Below are 26,777 nucleotides of genomic sequence, written 5' to 3'. Positions count from 1 at the left end.
GCGTAGGCCTGTGGCTACAGCTCTGATTAGACCCCTAACCTGGGAGTCTCCATATGCCACGGGAGCGGCCCTAGAAAAAGCAAAAAGACAAAAGAAGTGAGCCTGGCGAGTGGCAGGCCCGTTGCACAGGAGAAAGAAGCGAGCCAGGGCTGCCTGGCCAATGGCATCTGCATTTTCTTTAACAAGATCTCTGCAACATTTCCAAGTGCTATTAGTTAAGCTTTCATAGATTTTCGTGGTTCATCCTCTCGTCTTAATCCTCTCCACTTGAGGTTGGAGTTTTTGTAATCTGGTCATACAAGAAAATCGGGATCCATCAGGTTGAGTAACTGGTTCAGTACCACAGGGGTGAAGGGTCAGGGTCTAGGTTTATATCTGACGTTCTTTCCAATTTCCATGTTCTTTACATGCTGCTTTATGACCGTCCAGACTCATTAACACCATACATACCCAGTAGGTGTCTGCCCTGGGGTCCAGGCACCTTGCAAAGATGCTTCGTATATTACAGCTAAGCCCGTGGAGGTGGATGTCTCTTCCCAGTTTATGGGAAATGAAATATTCGTGGGGACTTAAGAAGTTTGCCCAGGGTCACATAGCCATGTAAGCATGGGAGTAGGTGATCTTGACCCCACACCTGGCTGGCTCCTTTCCACTGGGGCCGAGTTCCTAGTTGGCCTCCTGGCCTCTGTAGGACATATTTTGCCCTGGCAGCCACCCTTAGCCACCCTTAGGGGTCTGTTCTCTGGTGTGCAGTGACATTTGATTAATGAAGTGCTTTGAAGTGAACACACCCTGTGGTGTTGACACTGGGCCCAGCCTCTTTATAGTGACGCGGCTCAAGGTCGTTGAAACTGGGGCCAGGGCTTGGTCTGTGTCCTCATCTTGGAAGAAGCTGCCGAATGGGCCTCATCTTCAGCATCTTCTTAGGATCGTCTCCCAAACCACTTCTTTAGTTAAACGTTGTTAATATTAAAATTTTTAACTATTCCAAAGCAGGGATGGCTATGGTCATATCAAATTCAAACCTCATTTCTGAGTTCCTTTATAATATTTGCTTAAACGTAACTTTGAAATTTTATGTTTTTTTCCACTTCACATTAAGCATGCTTATGGCATGTCATGTAATCTCTTGCAGCTTTTTTTTTTTTCCTCGGCGGCACCCGCAGCATGTAGAAGTTCTCAGACCAGGGATCAAATCCCAGCCACAGTTGTGACCGAGCTGCTAGAGACAACGCTAGATCTTTAACCTGCTGTGCTGCAGGGGGAACTCCTGTTTTGGCTTTTAAAGTAAATTGTGTTCAAGTAAAACGTGGCCCTTTAAAGCAGTCAACTAAGTGGCAATGCCCTTGTTAACAGATAAGTACTTGTAGACAGTTAAGTTGCTTCTATTCCTCACTTTTACTGTGCTGTATGAAATAGGAGTTCTGCGTTTGTTTTTTTTTTTTAGTGCTTGGTGTGCCTTTCTGTTGCTGACGGTGGTAGGTTTTGTTTTTTAGTTTTTGTTTTTGTCCTTTTGGTACTCTTAGAATAAATTCCTAGAGTGGGATTTTTATGTCAAATTGACTGAGCATTTTGAAGACTTGTGATAAATATTGAATTGTTTATCTCAACACACTTGTCAAAAAATCATGATTCCTCCTCTTGTGAAAAATGAATCTGTATTTTGTGTGGCTGGTCTGTCAATTCTAGGGACTTGGTGAAGGTTAAGCTCCTGGGGGTGGGGGCGTACAGGCCAGTACTTCCAGGGACTTGTGTCCCAGTGCGAGGGGATGAAAGGTCTACACATTAACCTCTGCTGCTGTGCTGGTGCCAAGAGGCAGTGGTAAAGCAGCACGGCTAGGAATCCAGACTGGAAACCGGGGCCTGCCTCTAACCGTCAGACCATCAGCAAGTTAGTTAGTCCTTCAAGCCTCAGTTTCGAAAGTTCAAGTGTACTTTCCTACACTTGTGAAAGTAGATGCACATTTGGAGTGGGAAGAAAGGGTTGGCTGCCTCTTTCCATCACAGTGTGACAAGTTACTAAGTTCTGTTGATGCTTAACCTCCAAGGCCTTTCTCCCCCTCCCCTTCTTGCGGCGCCACCTCCTTTGCCAGCCCTCAGACCCTCCTGGGGGCCCCTGCTGGCTGCTAGTCTGTTTCGGCTGCTGGTCTGTCCTGCCCTTTCTAGCTCCTCCTGCCTCCGGAGGGAACCTGTTTCGTGGACTCTCAGACATGCTCTTTGACATGTTAACATCTCTGAAATCAGTACTTAGTGGCAAACCAGAGTGTTGTCAGCAGCCTGGATGTCTTAACCTAAATAGTATGTCTCACTGAGCGGTGGTGACTTCTCAGTTCCAATAAGCAGCTTCTCTCCAGAATACTTAGAATTTCTAGTCACTTCCCATTTCTTAGAGTTCAAATGCTTTTAGTCCACCAGACACTGTTCCTCATGTGACCTTGACTCCAGCTTCATCTTCATCCCCTCCTACCACAACTCTTGTGTGACTGCCCCAGATGACTTGCGTCCCTTGCTCTAAGCTTGCACCCCGCCAGGCAGCGTGCTCACTCTTCACCCTGGGAGACAAGCTTCATGGCCACTGGCTCTCAACCTGCCTTTCTCATCCCGACCCCCTTTCCCTGCTCCTCAGACAGAACTGTGCCCTGGTCCTTGTGCTCACAGCTGTAGCCATTCTTGTACTGACCAGAAACATTCATGAGGGCAGGGACTGCTGCTTATCTCTGGTGTCTGGCAGGCAGTGTGTGCGCTCAGGAAGTGTTTAGATGGAGTTGACGAGAGCATCGAAGTCTAATTTCTGGAAGATGCTTAGAAGTAGACTTACAAAATCCTGGGTATTTTGTATCCCTTTCTAGGAAGTGTCTGCCTCTCCACAGCTCCTACTGACTTTATCCTCAGGCTGAGCCCACCAGTCCCCAGTTTCTGAGGAAAGCCCATTTTGTTGGGAGACTTCAACACTGCTTATGCCCAAGAGTGATGAGATGCAAGCACCTGCTTTGATTTTTTTTTTTGTTTGTTTGTTTGTTTGTTTTTTAGGGCCACACCCAAGGCATATAGAAGTTTCCAGGCTAGGGGTCTGATCGGAGCTGTAGCTGCCAGCCTACACCACAGCCACAGCAATGCCAGATCTGAGCTGCGTCTGCAACCTACACCACAACTCACGGCAACACCGAATCCTTAACCCACTGAGAGGGGCCAGGGATCAAATCTGCATCCTCATGGTTGGTTGAATTTGTTTCCGCTGAGCCAAGATGGGAACTCTTTTTAATTTTCTTTCCTTGTGAACTGTGGCCTAGGATATGTTTTGAAACAGAGTTTATTTTGTGGTCTTCTGACTACCTGGACTTGGGAAAGATAATAAAACACCCCTGAAGGAGGGCCTGCCTCTAATCAAAGTGCATTTCTTCACCACCACCCCCCGGGACCCAGGAGTTGGCACATTCTGGTGGGGGCACTTGGCTGTGCGGGCTCACACCCTCCCAACCACTTGTGGGTACTGATGGCACCAATCTTGGGCAAATAACTACTTCACCTTTCTCAGCTTTAGTTCCCCCACCTATAAAAGAGTGTCCAGTGAGACGAGACAGCCTAGCTCACGTAACAAGCCTGTAAGTAGTTCCTGGGATCCCATAGGCTCTCAAAGGTTAATTTACCACAAAACCTTATCACCTCCAAATAACACCCTCCCTCTTTTCTCCAGCGCTGGGCAGCTCAATGTTTAACCTCTTTTCTTTTCAACTCAAAGAACTGTCAGATTTATACCAAACAAGGGAATTATAAAACTTAAGTAAAGTTTGTTTCTTTCAGCTTGAAAAGCCTTATTTCCTGTGGGGATTCTGCTAGTTGCTGGATGTGTTTGGTCCAATTTTACATCCTGAAACGGGAGAAGCCGCCACAGGGTGACTTCGGGGACCCACTGAGCTCATTGTGAGAGGAACCTGAGCTAAAACGCCACTGGTCACCCGACCTCCATCAGCGCCACCCGGTTGGGGGGACCCCCATGACATTTTGAGTCTCAGGATAAGTGTCAGCTCCGAACCAGGGCTCGCTCATCCCTGAGAGGTTGACCGCCTTCTCTTCCCGGTGCACAGACTCCGGCCTTGGCTGGTTGGAAGAGGAAGTCACCTGAGAAATCAGGCGCAGGTCAAGTAGGTTGGCATTCAGGCTGGGCCCAAAGGTACACACTCTCAGATGCACCTGCAGAGATTTGGGGAGAAGGGTCATTTTTTCCACGGAGAGGTCACCTCAGATAAAAGCAGCCCGCTCTGGCTAGAACACGGGTTTTAGCCATCACAGCCTGAGAAATGTAATCGACTCGTCCACGTTCATGTTCTGATCTCGGTTTCATCTTTGGCCTACCACGCGAGCTGTCTTCTCTGGCCCACGGCACTGGGAGCATTGAGATCCGGGACTTGCTAGGACCTGGCTGAGGTCCGGTGGGCATGATGCCTTTGGTGATGTGAGTCCCCTCAGAGTACTGTGACTTAACTCACAGTACCACATGGTGTGAGTGTGTCTGATGGGTGAGAAGACAGAGGCTGAGAGGTCTGAGGACCTGCCTGCCCCAGGTTCTAGCTGTCTTGCCATCATCCTCACAGCCAGTAAACCTGTGGGCAGAACTGGAGTCTAAACCTAGACCCCTTGTCTTGCAGTCTGTGCTCTCCTGTTGCCTCTCACAGAACTGTACCCAGAGCATCACGGGCCACATCCCGGTGTGGGGTCACTGAGAGGCCCAGGTAGGCAGTCTGCCTGCAGGAAAGGCCTGGAATTCTTACCCGCCTCTCGTGTATGTTGCAGCCAGCTGGGGCTCCTGTATGCAAACACATGCTGTGGCTTCTCCTGAAACAAGCCCCAGGCCCTTGCCTGTGCGAAGAAGTGCTGTTTGTCTCTGCGACAAGTAGCCGCAAAGTCGCCCGGTTTCCATCCTGTCCCGCTCGCGGAGCCGGGTCTGCCTCTGAGGCTGCCTCCTGTGCAGCGCCATCATCCCCACACAGCCCCTCCTTCAGCATCTCCTGAGCCTCGCTGGTTCCGCAGAGCTAGCTCCCCAGGCCTGGGTCTCGTACCCCCCCACTCGCTGAGTGAGGGAAGTTTTTTACCTTTTTTCTTCCCTGGCTTCTCATAACCTGGACTTAATGTTGTATGCAGTCTGTTTTGCAGAGTTGTTTTTCTTTTGGCTGAGGTTGCCATAGTTACCAACTTTGTATCTAAAATAGTCCTCATTCCCCACCCTTTCTTTCCCCACCAGAAGTTTCACTGTTTTCTGATGTGGCCTTTGCAGAAGGAATTTGATGGCTTTTTAATAGTTTCCTTTCTGGCTCTACCACCAGCAAGCATTTCTTGCTCCCCTTTCTGTGGGTCTTTACTCCAGAGTCTGGATTGATCAGGTCTCAGATCACCGCTTCATTTTGCAGCCTTTTTAAATAGCCTCAGCCCAGTAGAGCCGATGACCTAGAAAGAGGATTATGAGATGAGAAACAACTCAAAATAAATATTAAAAAAATAAACAAACCCATCTGCCCTAAACTGGCTTTGCCTTTATTACTTTTGATTGTGAGCGATGTAAACAAATAATATAATTACCAGGAAAACGTGGTCTGTCAGATGGTGGTCAGAAACCTAAAGCTTTGCCTTGTTCATCTAAGTCGTCGTCTTGTATCAACCTACAACTCCCAGACCACTGGCTTTGGTAGACTGGCTGCCTTGGTAATTTCAGGGCCTTTTGGCTTAGCAGGATCTCCTCCAGATCGCTGGTTCTGCTAATGACTGGTAAAAGAAACCGTCTGGCTAAAGCTCTCTGAGGAGGTGTAGCCTTTACTCTCGGCACAAGGGAGACACTATGCAGGAGATCAGAGGCTTCGTCTTGGGGGTCTGGCTCAATCACGAATGGCCCGTGCCTGCACCCTGGGCAGGGCCAGCCTCCTCATCAGCACCATGAGACACCTGCTTACATAGGCTCAAGCTTTTCTGGACACTTGCAGCCATCAAATGACTTCATTCTGGGGGTTCAGTGTACCACTAATTGCTTGCTTTCTTTTTTTTTTTTAAGTCTTTTCTAGGGCCGCACCTGCGGTATATGGAGGTTCCCAGGCTAGGGGTCTAATCGGAGCTATAGCCACTGGCCTACGCCACAGCCACAGCAATACAGGATCTGAGCCTCGTCTGTGACCTATACCACAGCTCACAGCAACCCGGATCCTTAACCCACTGAGCGAGACCAGGGCTCGAACCCTCAACCTCATGGTTCCTAATCAGATTCGTTAACCACTGAGCCATGCACGACAGGAACTCCTTAATTGCTTTATAAAATATTATGGGGTTTGTTTGGAGGTGCCGGATCATGGGGTTTCCATGGGTCGCTTGTGGAAGGGCAGACCTGGAGTTTCAGGCTCATACACCTTGATTCCATCTTAGATCTGTGCTTCATGCTTCCTCTTTCCACCTCTATGAGCCATTTGTTCCCGTGCTTCTGTTGTCCAGCCCGTCTCAGCCCAGAGCTGCCTCTGGCTTCTCCCTGCTGATCTACAGCATGTCTCTTAGGGGTCACTCAAGTCCTGCCCTTCACACTGCTTTAGATTTGGTGACTCCTACCCACCCTTCACTGCTCATAAAACTTGACCTTGATACAGATGCATAACTTAGGATGCGTGCTGTTTTACGTACTTGTTATCACCTTGAAACTAAACTTCAAGGAGACGGGCCTTTCCTGTACATAACTTGTGCTCAGCCTAGGGCAGGCTACCAGGAAACAGGGATGAGTTGGAGTGTGTCTGAAATAAAACCTCGGTGCCATTCTAGATGTAGTGACAGGAATCACTGTCCAAGGCAGAGAGGAAGCAGGGCTAGGTCTTTGGCCTGCATAGAATAAACAGAAATTTGTGGTCTTTTTCATACGTTTCCCTGTGTCTCAGCAGCAGCCCTGGGAGGTGCAGGTGCCATCATAGGATGTCCTGCCTGTGGGGGGCCAGTATAATGAGCACAGGGTTTTTGTGTTTCTTAAGCCTCTGTGAGCCTCGGGTTCTTCACTTTATGAGGCGGGACTATTTCTTCCTACTTCCTAGGGTGGTAATAAGTATGAAATTGAACATCAGGTGCCAGTGTTGCTGTTCTGTAAGTTACACGTGGCCATTTACAGGTGAAGAAGCCAAAGTGGCGACTGGCAAAGCTGAACTACGTCACCTCCTGGCCATTCAGCAATAACACAGAGTTCCCCAATCTCGTTATCCCTTGGCTCACCCTGTGTGAGTAGAGATGGGCCTTCTGGTGCAGAGTTGGCTCCTTGCCACTTGTGCTGGTCCTCTTGGCTTGGAGCACCTGTTACCACTGTCGCTCCTGCTCTAAGATGCTGCCCAAAAAAAGTGGTGCGAGCGTGTCCTCACCCAGGCTCTTTCTGGTCTTCCTCTGATTTAGGAGAAAGGATCCTGGGCTACGCGGAGGAGCCCTGCTATCTCTGGTTCGTCATGGAGTTCTGCGAAGGTGGAGACCTGAATCATTACGTCCTGTCCCGGAGGCCGGACCCCGCCACCAACAAGAGCTTCATGCTGCAGCTCACGAGCGCCATTGCCTTCCTGCACAAAAACCACATCGTGCACAGGGACCTCAAGCCAGACAACATCCTCATCACGGAGCGGTCTGGCACCCCCATCCTCAAGGTGGCAGACTTTGGACTCAGCAAGGTGTGTGCCGGGCTGGCGCCCCGAGGGAAAGAGGGCAATCAAGACAACAAAAATGTGAATGTGAATAAATACTGGCTGTCCTCAGCCTGCGGCTCAGACTTCTACATGGCCCCTGAAGTCTGGGAGGGACACTACACCGCCAAGGCCGACATCTTTGCCCTGGGCATTATCATCTGGGCAATGATCGAGAGAATCACTTTCATTGACTCTGAGACCAAGAAGGAGCTCCTGGGGACCTATATCAAACAGGGGACTGAGATCGTCCCTGTTGGTGAGGCGCTGCTAGAAAACCCAAAGATGGAGTTGCACATCCCCCAGAAACGCAGGACTTCCATGTCTGAGGGGATCAAGCAGCTCTTGAAAGATATGTTAGCTGCTAACCCACAGGACCGGCCCGATGCCTTTGAACTTGAAACCAGAATGGACCAGGTCACATGTGCTGCTTAAAATTCAGGGCAAAGCATCTTGGGTGTTTTTAAACTAGGTGAGTGTCCCCTTCGTGTTCCGCATGCACGCTTCCTGGACTGCTGGCTTCTTTAGCCTGGGCCCCGGGGAGGGCCCTGTGGAGTTGGGGGGAAATGCAGGTTGAGGAGAACTAAAGGCCTGTGGTCAGAGATTCCCCCCCACCCGGGGTCTCTAAGAGGAGACGTGGGATGATGTGAGTACAGATTGGAAGGTCTAGAGAGGTTTGCTGAGTGGATGCTGCATTTGAGCTGAGTCTCTTAAGTTTTTTAGAACGTTTTTCCGCATTAGTAAATGCTTGCTGTGGAAGAGGTACGGACAATTTCTTTCAGATTAAACACTATCCTGAAATTGTATCCTTCTCCTCACGCATCCAGTTCTGCATAGTTTAGCTCCTGCTGTAGTTAGGTTTGGTTTTGTTTCCTGCTCTTCTTTCAACAAGGATCTGAGCATTTCTCCATGTTACACTTAAAAAGCATGGCTTTCAGTAATTGACATTTCCAGCATAGGTACCATGATGTCGCCATTCTCCCACTTTAGAGGTCAGATGGTTTCTCCATTTTAGTTACTATAAACTGTGTGAGTGAATATTCTTTGGGGAGGGGGAGGGAAAGGGGCTCACCCATAGCACATGGAAGGAAGTTCCTGGGCCAGAGATCAAACCTGTGCCACAGCCACAGCCTGAGCTGCTGCAGTGACATCAGAGATCTTTAACCTGCTATGCCACAAGGGAACTCCATGAATATTCTTGTAGAGAAAATCTTTCCTTATTGTTTTGAATTTTTTATTATACTTGATTTATAATGTTCTGTCAATTTCTGCTGTACAGCAAAGTGACCCAGTTATACACACATATATGCATTCTTTTTCTCACATTATCCTCCATCAAGTTCCATCGCAAGTGACTGGATATAGTTCCCTGTGCTGTACAGCAGGATCTCATGAAGTCTTTGCTTGTTTAACAGGTTTATTTGGGGCTTTTCATTTGTCAGGTACCACGCTAGGCTCTGGGGTAACGACGGTAAGCAAAATCAGAAACTTGGTCCCACCCTCCTGAATTCTGCAGCATGGTCAGGGAGAGAAACATTAAATCAGAATTTATCAGAGTTGCTTTACAATGTAAGGAAAATGGAGCTTTTGGGGAATCGTGCCCAGAGACAAGAGTAGGAAATTGGGAGTAGTCCACATAGAAGGATGACCTCTGCCAAGCACCCAAAGCCAGGGGGAGCCCAGCACCTTTGAGAGCCTCTAGCAGTTTGAGTAGACAGGTGGTGGTTGGGAAGGACAGTGGCCTGCCAGGAGCATGGACAGAGCTGAGCAATGATCGTTCCCTTGGACCAGGGTCTGAGATGTAAGCAAGGGAAATGAGATTAGAGATAAGATGAAACATGGGACCCTGGCCTGTGACCTTGAGTTAGGCATTTGGGAGCCATCTGCGAGCCAGAGCACAACAGCGTAGCATGACGAACCTCAGTATGTGTGAGCTGATTTGAACTGGAGATTGGGGGACCAGTTGGACCAATTACTTCATTACTCACACTAGTAAGAGATGCTATTGAACTTGAAATGGGGTTGCCCTGAGGGAAGAGGAGTGCCTGGGTCTTTGAGGCAGAGGACAGGCAAGACAGCTGGCCCGTGTGGAAGTGGCAGGAAGTAAGAGATATTGGGAGATTAGTGTCAGCACACTCACATGCTGGCTAGTGTGTTGGTCAGATTTGATTTCTTTTCCTTAAACCCGCAGCCTTGTTGTGTGGGAATGGAGAACATTGACCACCATAAATGCTAGGTATTTTCACATGTACCATTTTATTTCACCTTTGCAGGCCTGCAAGGGGTCCGGGCATTTACCAGCTAATATAAGGGCAGGCATATCTTCCTGTGTCCCTGCTCCCCAGGCCACCTCCGCCTACACCTTTTGTTCTTAATACAGCAAGCTGAAAATAAGCTACTCACAGATTTTGCCGAAGCCTTGAGAGGAGGTGATGAGGATGGAAGCTGATCCCAGTGGTCACCAAAAAGGAGCCTCAACACCCCGGGCTCAGAGCCCTCCATTACCTGGGTCGGTTTTTTAGTCCCTTCGTCACCCTCAGATTTCTGGTCAAAGTTGGTTACTACTGAGTTGAGCCTGTTCTCAATGAACCTCTCAAATGAGTCACCCCAGGTTTAATTCTTCCATTCCGCAAATGTTTATTATCTAACACGTGCCAGGCCAGTTTGTCCTGCTGCCCAGTGAGTAAGAGAACAGCATCCCATAAAACTCACTTTTTGGGTAGTACCGTGTTTGAACCTAAGTAGGGTTGGCTAGACAGTGTTTTAATTGTATTTCATGCTGTCACTTCCCATTTCCGTCTCATCTTTTCCACTTTAAAAAAAAAAACTCTTAAAATTCAAGGTTGCCGGGGTAAGAAGAAGGTTTGTCATTGGAAGAGGGACCTGAATTATGGGGTTGTCACAGCTCATTGAGATGACGGCTCCCGTGCGGACGTCCACACTTGGGATTTGTGCTGTGTCTCAGGACAGAGTTAAAGCTAATTAGGAGTGATTGTTTCAGGAACAAGAAATAGGTGACCTCGAGATGAGAAAAGATCAGGAACATAGTTAGGGCCAAGTGGCTCAGATTCTGTCACCAGTGAGGAGAGAGGGCTTGGTCTGTTGGTGCCTGTCCTGCCCTGTCCTAGCTAGCACTTAGAATGGTGGGCTGGGTCTGTGTGACAAGGAGCTGAGCCCTATGGTACCAAAGGTTCAGATCAGTTGTGATGTAAATGAGGAGAATCTGGCTTGTTAGAGAATCGGAGGCTTGAGCTGGGAAGAACTATATTCAGTCCAGACTCCCCTCTGTCCCAATCAAGCTTTATAGATGCAGAAGCTAATTCCATATAGTCATTTTTATTTATCGAGAAACTGTTTGCCAGGGACTCTGTCAGGCACAGAAGATGCATTGGTGAACAAAACCAACAAAAATTCTTGCAGTTGTGGAGCTTACATCCTACTGGGGAGACAGAGAAGCACAACTATTAGCTATGAGTTGGGGTTGGGGGGACTTTAGACCAGGATAAGGGAGAGTGGGATGCAGGGAGGTGGGGGATGGGTGGAGGTCTGCTTCCAAGTGGAAGGGATCAGGGTGGGTCTCCTTAAGACCCTTTGAGCAAAGGTTAGAAGGAGTTGAGGATTTCTGGAGGAAGAACAGCATCCAGTTAGAGTCAGCAACCGGTATAACAGCCTGAAGGCTGGATCATGTGAGCAGGGAGGAGAATATAGGAAAAGAGGCTAGAGGGGCAGCTAGGCGTCAACTAGAATAGCCCTTGTCAGGAATTTTGGCAAGATGGAGCGTCATTGGTGTGTGCTCCAGCTATGTGATATCTGATCTTTTGAAAGGATCACTGCAACTGCTGAGCAAGTGAGAGGATGATACAGGATAAGATAACCCAGGTGACAAAGAATTGTGGCTTCTGGTGGCTTTGAACAGTGGAGCAGGGGAGGTGATGATTGGATTTGGGGTGAATTTTGAAGTCAGTCAACAGGATTTCGTGCTAGATTGACGTGAGATGTGAGAGAAAGGAGTTTCAGATGACTCTTGGCCTCCAAGCCATTGGAGAGGCTCCAGTGAGACTGAGGAGAGACATTAGGAAGAACAGGTTTGGCTGGAGAAAGTTGGGTGTTAGTCATCTGAAAGTCTGGAATGCCTGTTCAGAAGCCAAGTATAGAGGTAGAGTGGGGGGAGTTGAGTTCAGGGGAGAGGTCTGGTCTGGAGGTACGCATTTGGAGATGGCCAACGTACTAGAGTGGGCATAGACAAGGGGGCCAGAGATAAAGGAGACCTGGGCATGGCGTCCTTGGAAGCCAGGTGGAGAAAAGATGTCGGGAGGAGGAGGGACTCGGCCACGGCACATGGGCAGGTCGGGTGAGATGAGACTGGCCGTTGGGCCTTGACCATTGGGTTTAGCCACTGGAAAGTCAGCGCTCATGAGCAGTTTCGGTGGCACATAATGAGGGGAACCCCTAATTAGAATGGGCTTGAGAGAGAAGGCAGGAGAGGAATGGGAGACCATTGAGAGAATAGACCACGGATTCTTTCAAGGCTTTGGTCTGAAGGCCCTGTTGTACTCCTGAAATTGAGGACTCCACAGTTTTAGGTTATATCTATGGATATTTGCTGCATTAGAAGTTAAAACTGAGAAATGTTTTAAATGTTCCTTTCAATGAATAATAATAATTGTTACGTATTAACTTGGATATCATCATCTATGAAAAATAACTTTTCAGAAACTTTAGTGAGTAGAGTGGCACTGTTTTGTATCTTTTTAGCAGTCTTAATATCTGTCTTGATAGTCAGCTGGATTCTCATTTGCTGTTGCTTTCAACCTGGTGCCATGTCACTCATCATGTAACTTCTGGAAAACTTCACCCAACACTTAGCAGAGAATGAAAGTGAAAAAGGCAAAGAACCATGAAAAGGCTTGTCTCCAGGGACTCCCAAGGTACAAACCACATTTTTTGATGACTCGCAAAGGGCTGCTGAGAAGGAGCAGGAGACCTAGGAAGCGAAGGATTATCCAAGGTCTGAACTGGAGGGACGAAAGTATGTGTGCTAATTCCTTGCCAGCCTTCCTCCTAAACCTGTGGTCATGGGGCAGACTCAGTGAGCTAGGATTGCAGGTTTCAGAGTAGTGCCTAGATTGGGACGAAATGGTTTTCGTGTTTTTGCAACCAGGAGTGGAAATACAGTTCGGATTGGAAACATGGAATTCCTCCCGAAGGGGTGTTGCCTAGTGGACTGGCCAGGCCTGAGTCCCATTTCTGTGACCGCAGGCAGGTTATTTACCTCTCTGGGTTTTGTCATGCGTAAAATGGAGTCAATCCTACCTGTTTATCTGAGGTTGGAAGGGCCCTGTATAAACCGTCTAAATGCAATGCTAAATGGTAGTTTTCAATACACACTTGGGCTTGAGGTGGAAGCATTGCCTTGTCTTCCGTTCCGATGCAGACAGTGGTCTTTGGTTGCCTTGCTTCTGAGGGTTATCAAATAGCTTTCTTTTTGGAAACAAAGCTATACTCAGGGCAACTCTATCCCTTTGCTTGTTCCAGAAAAATGTATCTTTTTAAAGATTCCTCAGTGATTCTCCCTTATGTGTCAACTTTTGGAATACATTTAATAATTCCTAATGGTTCCTACCAGCCAGCCACAAACCTTACCCAAAGCAGGAAGCCAGCCAAACTGATGTTCCAGGTGCCACCGCCCACATGGTACCAGGGAGGGTGTTGTGGGATGAGGGACTCTGCATTCACGGCCAAGTTTACTGTCTAATATACAAACCTTAGTTACTAGGGCCTTGTGAAACCAGAGCCTTGAATGACGTCTCCTTGCAGTAGGCAGCTCGGCCCTGCCGAAGGAAATCCAATTTCGGCGTGACCTGAGGGGTCATAGAAAATAGTTTTTGCACCATATGCGGTCTTGGTAGCAGCCCAGCATGAGAAAGAAATCAGGGCTAAAGAAATCAGGTTTTCCCTGGCCTGGGGTCCAAAGACGTGGCTCTGGGCTAACATGCTGGATGTACTGGGTTGGCCCCCTGACCTGGGCTTCCGATTTTGCTTCTGTTTTATGAGGAGAAATTTTTTAAGGTGGAGATTCCTAAACCTCTACTTGAACCACTCGGCTGGACTTTTTTCGTTTCACGTCACAGGCAGCAGGACACATGCTCACGCTGAAGCCGTAGAAGGCAATTCAGATCATTTGCTTCCTTGTGGCTGCAATTATACCCAAATTGTATCATAGTATAAGTATCAAGTTAATCAAAAGTAAGATGAGGAGTTCCCAGTGAGGCTTAGCAGGTTAAGAACCTGACGTAGTGTCTGTGAGGATGCCGATTTGATCTCTGGCCTTGCTAAGACTACAATCTTAAAAGTGGGAAAATGCTTACTGTGGTCTGTTGTAAATAGCAAAGTCTTCGAAACAGAGTCCCGGGGTGGCAGTGGGGAGGGTAAATTTTAAAAAGGTTTAAGTGAGAAATTGGGAACCCAGGGCTAGATAGGTCTCCGGGCCCCTTGTCTGGTGAGTGATTTCCAGCCCGGCCATCAGGACGGCCCAGGAGCACATAAGACAGCCTTTCTCTTAGGACCACCTCTGTGTGGGACAGGCGGGAGGAGACCATGGATGAGACTTAGCTTCAGGGGGTGTAAGACCCCCCCCAACCCCGAGCCTTGCCCCCGGAGTCTAGAAGGCTTTGATGGAGGGCGGCAGCAGCACCAAAGATGAGGCTGACTGATGGACCTCTCTGGCCTGGGTGCTTTATGCCCATTAGTTCTCTTCTTTTCAAGTACCTTCCTAAAGCTCACGGAGCTAGTAGGGTCAAAGCCTAGATTTGAACCCAGGCCTAAGTGCATGGCTTTAACCAATATCATGTATCGCCTCATTGAATTGCCTATAACACTCCGGTGTTTTCAAAATTCAGCAAACAATTGAGCATCCTGTAGATTGCATTTCCTGTCCTCTTAGCACTGCACATTCTGAGATTGAGTAACCGGCCCACCCCAGGTGCCTGGCCCTTGGTCAATTTCTAGTTGGGAAGGTGTTTCTTCTACTCTGAGAAAGTTCAGAGGGTGCTGGTGAACAACCTTGAGCCCCGAGGACAGTGAGCTGGGACAGTGAGGCTGTAACTGCTGAAGGGACCCGGTCAGAGGTGTGATTCTCACAGCCCAGAGGCCCCTCCCTCAGTGCTTGGTGGGGCCTTGAACAGCCCAAAGGGAGGATGGGGGAGCAGAAGAGGGAAGTGGCTGATTAGGTCCTTGGAAAGAATGCAAGGGTGCATTAGTAGAGAGATCCTTTGGAGGGGGGTGGGTATTTAGCCAGTGACTGTTCATTCTTAGATCCAAGCAGATTGGGGGGGGCAGTCCCTGGGCACCCACCGGCCTTGGCCCTCCCTCACCCCCACCCCTCTACTGCTCCTACTGTGTCAACTAAGGGAGGAAGCTGAGCTGTCTGTTTTGTAACAGGGTGGTTCCCCCCAAGGATAATCTGCAGGATATCGAGAGGGGACAGGCCTGCCCTGGGGCTGTTGTTGCTCACATTCCCCCTCCTCCCTGGCATCCTGGGCTCCTCCTGGCCTGGGCAGCATCCCTTTGGGCAAATCAGAATAGCTCTTATAATCCTCCAGCTGTGAGCAGAGCTGGGGTCCTTCCAACTCCCATTTCCTCTTACCCCAGGGGCACGGACAGCCCCACCAGCAAGAACAGCTCTCTTGCAAAAGCCTGTCGTCAGGGGCCCTCTGACTTGGAGGAGAGCAGAGGCCCCGCCCTGTTACCTCCAGCCTTATCACACTTCATCTGTATAACTGTTTGTTATCTGCCATCCTTCTGCCAATGAGGAAGTGGAGACTCACTTGGCTGCAGTTTTGAGAGTCAGGATTTGAAACCTAGTGTCTCACTGGGAATTCCACCCTGCCTTCTACCCCTCTAAAAGCAGCTTTTGGTGGGTTTGTGTCTTGAGGTGGATGGTAGGTCCCCCAACTTGAGCTCCACACGAGAGGCCGCTGGCATTAGTGTCAGTGCCACCTGTGTCTTTGAGAGCCTGACCAGGATCTCTGCACCGCCCCCGCGGCAGGGCCACCTTCTGCTCTGTCAGGTGAGAGCATGGGTGCCATGACTCCTCTGTATCACTGATACAGCCCCACAGGGCAGGCAAGACATCTCCACAACCAGGGGCCGGGCAGCAATAGGCAGATGACACACAAGTAGGCACAGGTTAAAGTTTCCAGAAGGTTGGAAAGCAGGAGACCCAAAGCATGCCCCACGCGGCGGTGGCAGGAAAGCACTGGCATGGAAGGGGTGCTGACAGGACAGTCTACGCACCAGGCCGAGGAAGGGCTCTGATGTGACAGGAGCCTGTTCTAAGTGAGCTTGGCCTGGACGCTGGAGGTGGAGGCGGATCCTAAGCAAAATGGCAGGGTGTGCCCAGTGTCCCCTGACCCCTCTCCAGCTCCTTACTGAACCTTGACTGGTGATTTGCCCCTGTCAGTGGGGCTGCCTGCAGCCCTGTACTGAACGATTCGGAGGCCAGGTAGGATTTGGTGAGCCAGACAGCTCGCCTCTTAGGGCAGCCCTTCCCGGCGGAGGTCTTGGTGGTGTGGACCAATGCTGCCCTCTAGGAGGTCACGGCTGAGCCAGGGCCCGGAGACGGGGAGGCTTAGTTATAGTTGGTGTGGCTCGGCAGAGGTACAGGAAGCCTGGAGAGTGGAGGGAAAACGTCCTGGAAGAAGGGGTACCTTGGGCTGGTTCTTAAAGGTGGGTTTAGGGGCACCTTGTAAGGTAGTAAGTGAGGAGGCCATGTCTCAGGCTTGCCCTAGACTCATCGTGGCATACTGAGGCTTTGTTGGGGACAGAACGCCGCTGGCAAGGGGAGAGGGGACTGCTGTGGCAGTAACATGCCCACCCGGAGGAGCATTCAGGGCCAGGACCCAGAGAGAACGCCCGCGGTTCGGCCGCTGTAAGCCAGGGCGGCCACGTATAAGCTCCCAGCCCCTCTTTTCAATTTCCACTAGAGAGTCTTCTGTGATTTTACAAAATCAAAGGAAATGGAGACCTCCTCCAGCATTTCTAGGATTCAGAGACACGGCGGGCCTTAAAACAGCCAGCCAAGTTTAAAATAAATCAATACCGTAAAATACTGCAATGAATTCCCCAACTTTAAAGGAATTTCGCTTTCAGTTAGAGGTGCCAGGGGGAAGCTATAACTCGGCCTGCGTCGTACACAGGTCAGAATTCTGTAGTTTGTTTCTTTGTAAAAGAAAAGTGATGTCTGGGGACTCGGGAGGAATGGATTAGGGCCACCCAGGCATGCCGTGGGGCGTAATGAGGAAGATGAAAGTGCTTCTGTTCTCCTGGGCTGCAGAAAGGATCGAGGCGTGGGCAGGTCATCTTATGAATGGTGGGTAACCTTGGCTTTGCGTAACCCCGAGGCATGGTGCTGGTGCTGGCGCCGCGGTGGAAAGCAGGTGGAAGGCAGGATTTAGGTTTATCACGTCGGACTTAGGTTTTGACTCTGTGTTCCAGTGGGAAAGTCACAGGTGATGAGCCCGGTGACTCATTCTGCATTTACTTCCATCCTTTTGAAAAAGGAAAACCCTTGCATGTCACATATGGCTCCCTTTTGTTTTTTTTCCTTTTCTGTTTTTTTCGGACATGTCTAAGACATGTCCTCCCAGAAAGTTCCAGTCTAGGACAAATCTAAGGCATGGGCTGGAAGGGTAGTGCTGTCAGATCTTGGCAGAGTGCAATGGGCCTTTCCAGCACAGCCCGGCCTTGTCCCAGACATAAGGAGAGCTGGAGTCACAAGTAAAGACTCATTTGTTGTTAGTAACCAGATTGCAGGCTTGGATGTGACGAATGTTTGGAAGGAGCCCTGGGTGTGCTTGGGACAGCAGAAATATACCACACCCGAGACCAAACAACAGGGCAATTTGTACCTTCAAAAAAAAAAATTTTTTTTTTTTTTTTTTGCTTGGGCATTCAGGCCAGTTGCCTAAACTGAAATCCAGATGTCACCACTGACGCCATCCAGAGATCCTCCTCCCTGCCCCCACCCTGAGCATCTCAGGGCTGGGGACCCAACCAGGTGTAGCCTGGAGAGCCTGTCCCTCCAGCGCAGTGTTTAGGAAGTCCTGCAGCAGGGGGACAGCTGTCCCTGGAACTCTGATTCCCCACCACCTCTTGTATGTCCATCTCAGTGGAAGTCTGCTGGTGATGCTGTAGGCAGGCCCGGAAAAGCTTCTTCAGACTCTGCAGCCTAATAGTAGGGGGCTGGGTAAGGTTTAGAAAGATTGTTCCCACTTGATCAGTGGAAGGAACTGAAGATACGAGGAGTAAGACGTGTTCTACCTAATAGATCCAGAGTCTGTCCTTGTGAACTTGACTCAAAATCAACAAGCTCTTGCCACATTCCTCCCTGGCTCCTCCTCACCAGCTCCCACTCCCCACCACACACGCAGTGTCCACGACAAACCTTAGTACCAGTGGTTTTCAGAGTGTGGTCCCCAGGCTGGCAGCATCTCCTAGAAACTTCTTAGAATGCATGCTTTTTTTTTTTTTTTCCTATTTTGGCTGCACCTGCAGCATGTGGAAGGTCCCCACCAGGGCCAGGGGTCAAACCCATGCCACAGCAGCTATCCAGGCTGCTGCAGTAACAATGCCAGATATTTAACCTGCTGCACCACAAGGGAATTCCCAGAAATGTCTGGTTTTGGCACCACCTCAGACCTGCAGAGCTGGACGCTGGGGAACAGGTGTTTGAATAAGAACCCCCAGGTGATGCTTGATACACGCTCAGGTCGGAGAACTAGCCTGGCAGAAGAGGGTAAAGGCACCATGTGCTCAGCATCTTACCATGCTGTTTTCAGAAAGCTTGGATCTAGGCCTGAGAACAAGGAGGGCCTGCCGGGTTCTAAGCCAGACCTCTCTTCTTCTCTCCTTCTGTACCTAGCACGGGGCTGTGGACTGGTCGCTGTTGGCAGTGCTTTCCTCACCTGGAAAGCCAGATTACAAAAGGACCCCTCTGGCCCACTTCCCCCTGCTCCCTCAGGCCTGAGTTTCACAGTAGGTGTGGTTCTAGGAGGTGACTCCTAATTGTTGCTTGCTTTCCCCCAGGCATTTGACTTGAGGAAGAGGTGAGGTCTTGCGGGCCTCCTGCTCCATGGGGGAAGAGGAGGAGGAAAACAATTGAACCTCTCTGGGGCTTGCCTAGCCCTGGGGAAGTGGGCTTTGGAGCAGGCAAAGTCTAGATGCTCGGGGGAAGTCCCAGCAGGGGAATAACAGGCCCCTGGGAGTCCACTGTGGTAGGGTGGGAGGTCCCTCTTAGCAGAAGGTGGCAGTGGGGTATAGGAAAGGGGGAAGCAGCAGAATGGGAGGTCGGGCTGACGTCTGTCTCCAAGTGGAGCCTTAGACATGGCTTTGAACTGGACAGAGAAACTTCACTTATTCGTCCCACAGGCGATGTATTGAGCACCTGCTGGTGTGCCTGGCTAGGGCCGTGGAGGTGGCCTTAGTCCCTCTAAACCTTAGGCCTTTCCGAGCCTAGGAGTCTTCGTGTACAAAGTGGGGGTGCTAACACCCATAGGCTTGTCATGAGTGAATGGAAAATTCATGTCGAAGTAGCCCAGGGGTGCTGGGCGCGCAGTAGTTGCTCCACAGGTGTTGAATCCTGCCGTGCTGGTAACAGCTAGACAGACGTAGTACCTCAGAAGGTGTGCAGGTTCTCGTTCTTCCACCCCGTCTTGGATAGAAAGGAAACCACGCACCTCAGAAAGGCCTGTTCATTTTTTATTGATTGCCCGTGTGTGTGCCAGGCACCGTGGAAGGTGCTTGTGAGGCATCAGTGCAAAACCAGACCTGGTCCCTACTCTTGGCGCCCTTACACATACTCAGCTTGAAAGGAAAGTCCTCACAGGAAAGACTGTCTTACAGGTAGAATTTCAGGCATGTCTGCAGGGAGGGAAGAGCAGAAAATAGGGCACCTGCCCAAGAGGTCAGGAAAAGCCTCTTTTGTGAGGAGGCGACATTGCCATTGAGATCCAAAGGATGAGGCCTCTGCCGAGCAGAGGGGCCAGGAGCTGGGAGGAGTGAGGTGGGCAAGGCCGAGACTCGTGCCTGATCTGTAGGTCCTCGGAAACGGCCACACGGTAACTTTCACCATCCAATTCACGTGTTTCCAGAGCTGGCTCTGGCCAGTGGAACCGAGAGAGGAGCGTGGAAGCAGGCAGCCCAGTTAGGAAGCTGGTTCTCCCGGTCGAGTGGATGGTACAGCAGGCAGAGAAGACTGAATCCAGGGTGTGTTTTGGAAATTTCTGAAGGGCTCACGGGTGGATGGACTGAAGGAGGTTGAAGGAAGGGGTGGCTCAAGGGTGACTGTTGGCGGTAGCTTGAGTCACTGGGCAGGGGAGCAGAGCCCCACGCGAGAGAGTGAGCACCTAGAGCAGAGGGGTTTTTTTGCGGAGGAGGAACACACAAATGCATCTTGCCTGTTTCGGCAACCCACCCTCTCTCCTCTAGCCGGGTATCTGTGGCAAGTTGTGAGTCATTGTCTGGGTCCTCTCAAGGCTGTTGACTCTCACATTTGGGGCCGAACATATAAAGCACCTTCCTGGGCATGGAGTGACCTCCGGAGACCCCGATCTGCCCTCACTGCCTTTATTGGGAGCTGAGTCTCGATGTGTTTTGTTCTTGCCCTTTGTGATCAGTTTCTCATTAGTTGACTGATGTGTCTGGCTCTTCTGAGTCTTTATTTGCATGTTTACTCTGCTATAATCATATCTTAAGAACATCACCTTTTATTTTTTACATGACTTTTGCTTTGATAGAGCTGAAAACCTTTGTAGTGTCCTGTCACCTGGGCAGGCTGGCAGTTCTGCCAAAGAGCAGCTTTCTAGCCATGGCATTTCACGGAGGGGGGGGGGGGGGCGTGCACGTGCGTGCGTGTGTGTGTGTGTGTGTGTGTTTAATAGTTATGTAACATCAGAACCATGATTACTGGCTGTGAAATTGATTTTAAGAGCCACTTTCATTTGTACATTAGGAAGTACTTTCTATATGGGGTTAAGGAGAGTGTTACAGGGGAAGGGGGCGGGGGAAGTCTCTGGTCTCAGTTGCCTTCGGGTTTCTAAGTGCAAATACCAGGAGCAGAGGGGTTTAACCTGACGTCAGGCCAGTGGGGTGGGGGCTTCAAGGCAGTCCTTCAGCTCTCCTGTTATATTCTTGCCTTAGTTTGAATTCTCTATGGGCCTTGGGGTGTCTGCTGGCCACCCCCTACCTCCTGACAGCCCTCCTTCCCGGGAACCTGGGAGAGCTTTTTTTGCACTAGTTTATTAGCAAATTCTTACAGAGATGCGCCTTGCTAGGAGATGCACCTTGCTAGCCCATGCTAGCGGTCCTGTATGTGCCATATTTATTTCTGTTTAAGAATGAGTGTGGTGCAGCCTGGAGCCGTTACCATCTGTAAGGCACGGAGGTGGAGAGGGGCTGGGGAGGCACCTTCTCCCACCTAAACGTACCGAGCATGTGCACTTTGCCCCATTCATACTCTGTTTACGATCCTATTAAATCATCACGTGCATCCTATATAATGGTGTCTGCCTCGCTCCCACTCCAGAGAGTAAGTGATTTGCTCCACTGGCCACACGGTTGGCACGTGCCAGCTCCATAGCCAGAGCTTCCAGAGATGTGGCAGCAGTCCTGTCTCAGGGCTCCCAGGAGCTCAGAGCATCAGCTGCTGGCTCCTTGTTAGGAGGTAAATAATGGCAACACCTAGAATCTGTGACTTCAGATGGCCCTTGAAGAAAGGAAGACAGACATGGGTCTTCTAAGCAGGGGACACCATGTGAGCAAAGGCAAAACACTGGGAATTGGTGGAAAGAGCAGATCTTTGGGCTGGTTCATGCAAGAGGCTCAAGTTGGACAGTGAAGGTAGCACCAAGATGCCAAGTGTCTCAAGTGTCAGCCTAAGGAGGGTGAACTTGGTCTTGCAGCAAAGGTGCTGGGTGGTGTACAAGGCTGGCTTTTTGGCAGATGAGTCAGTCACAGTGAGGGGAGAGCTTGAGATGCCATACCTGACAGCGCAGGTCTACCAAAGGTGCGAGACTTCGGAAGGTTCAAGACTGGCACCTCCCCAAGCAAAGGAGGGGAGACGGGGCCACTGCTGACGAGGTGACTAGAGACCCTCTGTGTCCCTTTTTGCTTCTCAACCTGATAATGCTGGTAAACCTTGGTTTGAATCGCAGCTCTGCGTCTTACTGGCGGGGTGCTTTGGGCAAAGTCACCTAACTTCTCGGGACCCCCATTTCCTTATCTATTAAATGAGGCTCATTTAACACAAAACTCACTGGATGCTGTTGTGAGGACTGAATGCGCGGAAAACAAAGTATCCAGCACAGTTCCTAGCACACTGGAGTCCAGTAAATGGTGGCTTTGAGTCGTCCCTCTCCTATTTTTGCCAAAGCTCATAGGCTCATCATTTGTTTTTATTTCACTTCTCACAAACAATTTGCAGTGCCCTTTTTTTCCCTTAAGAGAGCACTAAGCCCCTTAGCAAGCGCCCCCCAGTGAGTTTCCCCCAGCACACCAGGCCTTGAACTGCTTGCTGTCATCAAAGTCCATATGGTCTTCTTTGGCCCAGACCACTCTGGACATGACCTTATCTGATCCGTGCCGTTCCTAACCACAAATTAATTGTCCCATCCCCGTGTGTATGTGGCGGAGGGGGGTCTCCCCTTGAGCTCTGACAGCTAGCTCCTTGGCCATCTTCCTCCTGGCTGGGGGCCCTGAGGAGACCTCTTCTAGGACCCAGCCTCTCCCCTGAGCCCTTTCTCTGCTAATCACAGCAGCTGCAGCTGAACCCCAGTCTCTTGGGGGGCCCATTGAGGCCGTTGGCAGCTTTCATTTCATCCCTGCACTTAATAAGTTAGGGGGGGATTAGTTAGGGTATCCCCACAGCTGACTGCCAATTACCCAGTCTGTTTTTGGTGACAAAAATCCCCCCTTAGTTTGTCTTGAGTGAGCTCCACCCAGTGAGTACCCACTGAGTTGGTTAAGGGAAATCACCAACCGCCAGGCCCAGCCCGCCTGGTGACTTCCCAAGGCCAAAAAGAGTGGGTTTAACTGGGTCTGTGTGCAGATCCCCAGAGACCTCCAGACAAACCTCAGAATCTAGGTCTTGTCTGGTGATTCTTCTTTTGTGCACTTGGCAAACTCTACTAAAAATTAAATTAAAAATACTGAAGTTACCATCGTGGCTTAGCGGTTAGAGAACCCAACTAGCATCCATAAGGACATGGGTTCGATCCCTGGCCTCGCTCAGTGGGTTAAGGATCTGGTGTTGCCATGAGCTGTGGTGTAGGTCGCAGACATGGCTCAGATCCCATGTCGCTGTGGCTGCAGTGTAGGCCGGCACCTGCAGCTCCGATTGGACCTCTAGCCTGGGAACCACCATATGCTATAGGTGCAGCCCTAAAAGACAAAAAGACCCCCCCCCCAAAAAAAAAAACCCTAGCATTTGGGGCTGTACACTTCAAGGAATCAGAAGGTTTAAGACACTATCAGGCAAGTCAGCAGTGGTGACACCATCACTTCTGTTTCTAGGAGCTTCACGATAACTGATTGCTGCAGTTTGCATAGGAGCGAGCCCTTCCCTGCTTGAAATCAGACTTTTTTGGGGGGGGCACACCCACAGCATGCGGAAGTTCCTGGGCCAGGGATCAAACCCACACCACAGCAGTGATAACACTGAATCCTTTAACTGCTAGGCAACTAGACAACTCCAGACATTCTTGATATAAAGCTGCCTTGTGTTCGCACTGTCCTAGCTTTAAGCTCTGCTCCTCCCTGTCTCAGCTGCACCCTGCTGTACACCAGGCCTCCAGTTGCTGCTCTGAGATGTGTCCTCCGGCTGAGTGGGCCACAGGTTTGTCTCTTCTTGGTGATATTCGTCCGCGCCACGGGCGTCACAGGTTCTGCTTGAAAACCTGTAGGAGAGAGGCCTCACTTTCCCTCTTGTTCGGAAGGGCTTTGGCACGAGAGCTAGAACGGCCCTGCAGCACTGCCCTCCCAGCCTGCTCCTCTTCTGTAGCACTCCTGCCCTGCCTTCTGATGAGAAGTTCTCAATCCAGAGAAAGCCTACAAAGGTTCTCTGGGTTCTCAGTACTCCCTGGGACTCTTCTCAGAATCTGAATACTGAGGCTTTCCCCCCCAGAAAAATCCACACGGTTTACACACACTGTGATGCTTCCTGCGCCTTCAGGCGGGATGTTGCCCATCCTTGGAGTTAGAAGGACCCCTGGGTTAAGGACCTCTGGTCCCAAGCCCCTGGGCAGAGGATTCAGCATCGAGGTCCCCAGGGAAGAATGGGGAGAGGCAGGTGAGTCCGGAAGCCAGGTTCCCCCCAGACGAGATCCTTCTTCCCTTTCCTGCATTTTGCTTCAGCCTCTCCATGGGCGGCCACGTGGGGGTACTTAGCTCAGTTTGTGTTTGTGCTGTCAGGGCCTGGGCGCCAGTCTGTGTCTCGGAGCACTCACAGGGCGCTTGCTCTGGGCACGCGTGAGTAAGTGAGAAGGATGTGAAAGATGGGTGGGGTGGCTTCTCAGGCCAGGAGTAGACCCCTGGCTGCCCCAGGGCGGGTGCTTACTTCCTCGTGGAGCTGCCCTGAGCCACCGCCTGTGTCCACAGTTCGTGCGCTTTGAGTGTGGAGACAGGGAGCCATCGTACCTGGCCACAACCCCATCACCCCTTGAGCCGCTTGTCAGCTAAGGAGAGCGGCTGGGCATGGTTGCTGTTTTGCAGGTGGCTGGGCCTGGAAGGAGGCCACAGTGGGCCTTTAGGACCTGGGACTAGCACAGAGTTGAGGCCAAACCCAAGGCTTTGGGTCCTTACCCTGCCCTTCTCATCAGCCTCTTACCGTGACTGACTCAGGCAGGGGGTGCCCTCTGGGCCAGGCCAGCCCCCACTAGCCACACCTGGATTTCAAGCCCCCTCCGGATGCAGCAGGCTGTGTTTGCAGGCAGCTCCGTTTCCTCTCCCCGTGAGGGCCAGCCTGCCCCCCTGCAGCAGGTCATGAAGGCGAGTCATCGTGGAGGAGCCTCGTGGTTCTGTACCTGACAGGCTGCGTCGTGTCAGGAAACCCTTGCTCCCTTGCCCGTTTCTCCGACAGCCCTGGGCAGTGGGGGGAATCGAGGGAGGAAAACAGTGCCAGCAAAGCCCCAGCTCCTCCCGGCACCTGGCTAGTTGGGGTGCTTGGCAGGAACTCAACCTAGGGCAGGGGTTCTATAGCCGTATTTTTATATGGAACTCCTGTTGTGCTGAGTGAATGAGTCCGCGAAGTTGGTAAATTAACTTTTTGCCGCGGTGCACTAGCTCCCGGTTCCTATCAGTCACCTGGTATTCTAGTTCCTTCTGGGCCTGGCAACCTGAGCAGCTTCAGAGAAGCCCTGTCCCCAAGGAAGCCTGTAGTTCGGGCATGGGAGGAGGACACGGGCATGGTCGGTGGCAGGTGTGGTCCTTCTGAGCCTGCTCACCAGAGTCCCTGCAGAGGCTGGGCCCCTGGGAACGCGTCCTGAAGGAGGCTTGCACAAGGGCCAGGTGGGGCGGGCAGCCAGACCCGCAGTTCCTGAGACCCGGAGCAGAAAGGAAGCATCACCTCAGGGAGGACGGACACAGGGCCGTTTTGTCTTGTCTGGAGCTTTTGCCTGAGCCAGTGACTGCTGTGGGGTTTTTATTTGGGGATGTGACTTTAAGGCTGCCATCATGGCTGGCTAACTGAGTACCTCCTGTGTGTCTCACTGTGCCCATGACAAATACCATTACTGGGCATCACACCCTGCAAGATAGAATTTGCACATTTTAAGTTGAGAATGCTGAGACTTGGTAAAGATGAGCACTAGTAATTGGCTGGGCTGGGGTGTACATTTTAGGTCTTCCTGCTCCAAAGCCCGCTTGCTCGCCAGAGCACCAGCTGTTTGCTGTCCTGTCAACTGTGCTCTTTGAATGGCACTCCCGCCACATTGGGGACCTGCGCGCGGACTTGTGCTGTGTTTTGGTCCTCTGGTCAGGGCTCAGACTGTAAAGCAGGGCAGGTGGTCATGTTTGCCATGAAGCAGCTGTTGGATGAGCTTTGATGACCTGACCTCTGTTCCCTCTCCCTGACACTGTGGCCCTTCTGTAGACCTGGAGACTGGAAACACCAGTCTTCCGTTTGTAGTGTCCCCTCTGTTTCCTTTTACCCTGATGGCAGGACCTCGTCCGCTGTGCTGTGAGCTGCCCACAGCACGGCTGTCCCTGGTTTTGCCCTACTCTGAGCACCGCTGTGGCTTAGCTAAGCCTTAGAGGAATGACGCACCAGAAAGCTCGGCTCCCTGGGCTCGGCCCCTCTGACGGATCAGAAGAGACAGTGGTGCCAGGGCTGCTGACCCTCCCACCCCCACCCCCGGGACTAGCATGTTGGTATCTGAGTGTGAAGAGCCAGCTGTCTTGGTTACGAAACAAATGAAAATGACTCATTTTGAAGCTAATCCTGCTTTGAAGGAGAGGCCTGCCCTCTGTGACCCTGAGATTACCCTGCCTCTGGGCCTCCCCAGCATGAGATGCTAAAAATGAGTACCTTGAGCCTCGGTTCGCTCATCTGTAAAATGGGGATGATTCCTGCGTGGCTCTTAGCTTGGACAAAGCCGGCTTTGCCTATCAGGCCTTGCGCCATGTCTCGTTTGTCACAGGTGTCATTAGCTTCGGTGGTGAGACCGGCAGGCAGGACATTAGGGGGCTCTAGGGAGGGGTGAGTTCTTGGCTTCCACCCGGTAACACCGTAACTTGTGTGCCAGTCAGATGACTTTCTTTCCTGTTAAGTAGATGAGAGGCAGAGAGGAATAGAGAACACTAGACCGTAGATTTGAAACCCCGTTAACTATTTACTAGCCGTTTGACCTTGCCAATGGAGACGGCTTTCCCGTGGACAGGTGATGAGACTGTGTAAAGTAGTGAGACTCTGAGGACTTTGGCTTCACGTCCCTGCTTCCCTGGCAGCGTGGAGCGCCGGTTCAGGTGCCACCCCTGAAGCCCGCAGGCTGGTCGGGAGCCCTCCTGACAAGTGCCAGTGCTCCCTGGGGCACTGACCACCCTTTGAAT

The 26,777-nt window shown here is 50.9% G+C and overlaps 1 protein-coding gene across 3 annotated transcripts in view; it reads left to right on the top strand.

Annotated features, from left to right (window-relative positions):
• The window catches only part of STK35 (serine/threonine kinase 35), a 62,984-nt gene that overhangs the window by 9,980 nt on the left and 26,227 nt on the right, over positions 1–26,777 (top strand). For all 3 annotated transcript variants that reach the window (XM_085003466.1, XM_005672793.4, XM_085003467.1), the window contains exon 3: positions 7,402–8,151. In XM_085003466.1, coding sequence (XP_084859592.1) covers positions 7,402–8,114 — 713 coding nt within the window. In that variant the 3' untranslated portion in view covers positions 8,115–8,151. The remainder of the gene's footprint in view (positions 1–7,401; positions 8,152–26,777) is intronic.

The sequence above is a fragment of the Sus scrofa genome, chromosome 17, assembly GCF_054392235.1.
Source record: "Sus scrofa isolate SSC_HxYL_T2T_F1_AM1 chromosome 17, Sscrofa_HxYL_maternal_Yorkshire_Landrace_v2.0, whole genome shotgun sequence".
NCBI classification, from domain to species: domain Eukaryota; kingdom Metazoa; phylum Chordata; class Mammalia; order Artiodactyla; family Suidae; genus Sus; species Sus scrofa.
The sequence above is the reverse complement of the archived record's forward strand: the minus strand, read 5'-3'. Positions and strand labels throughout refer to the sequence as shown.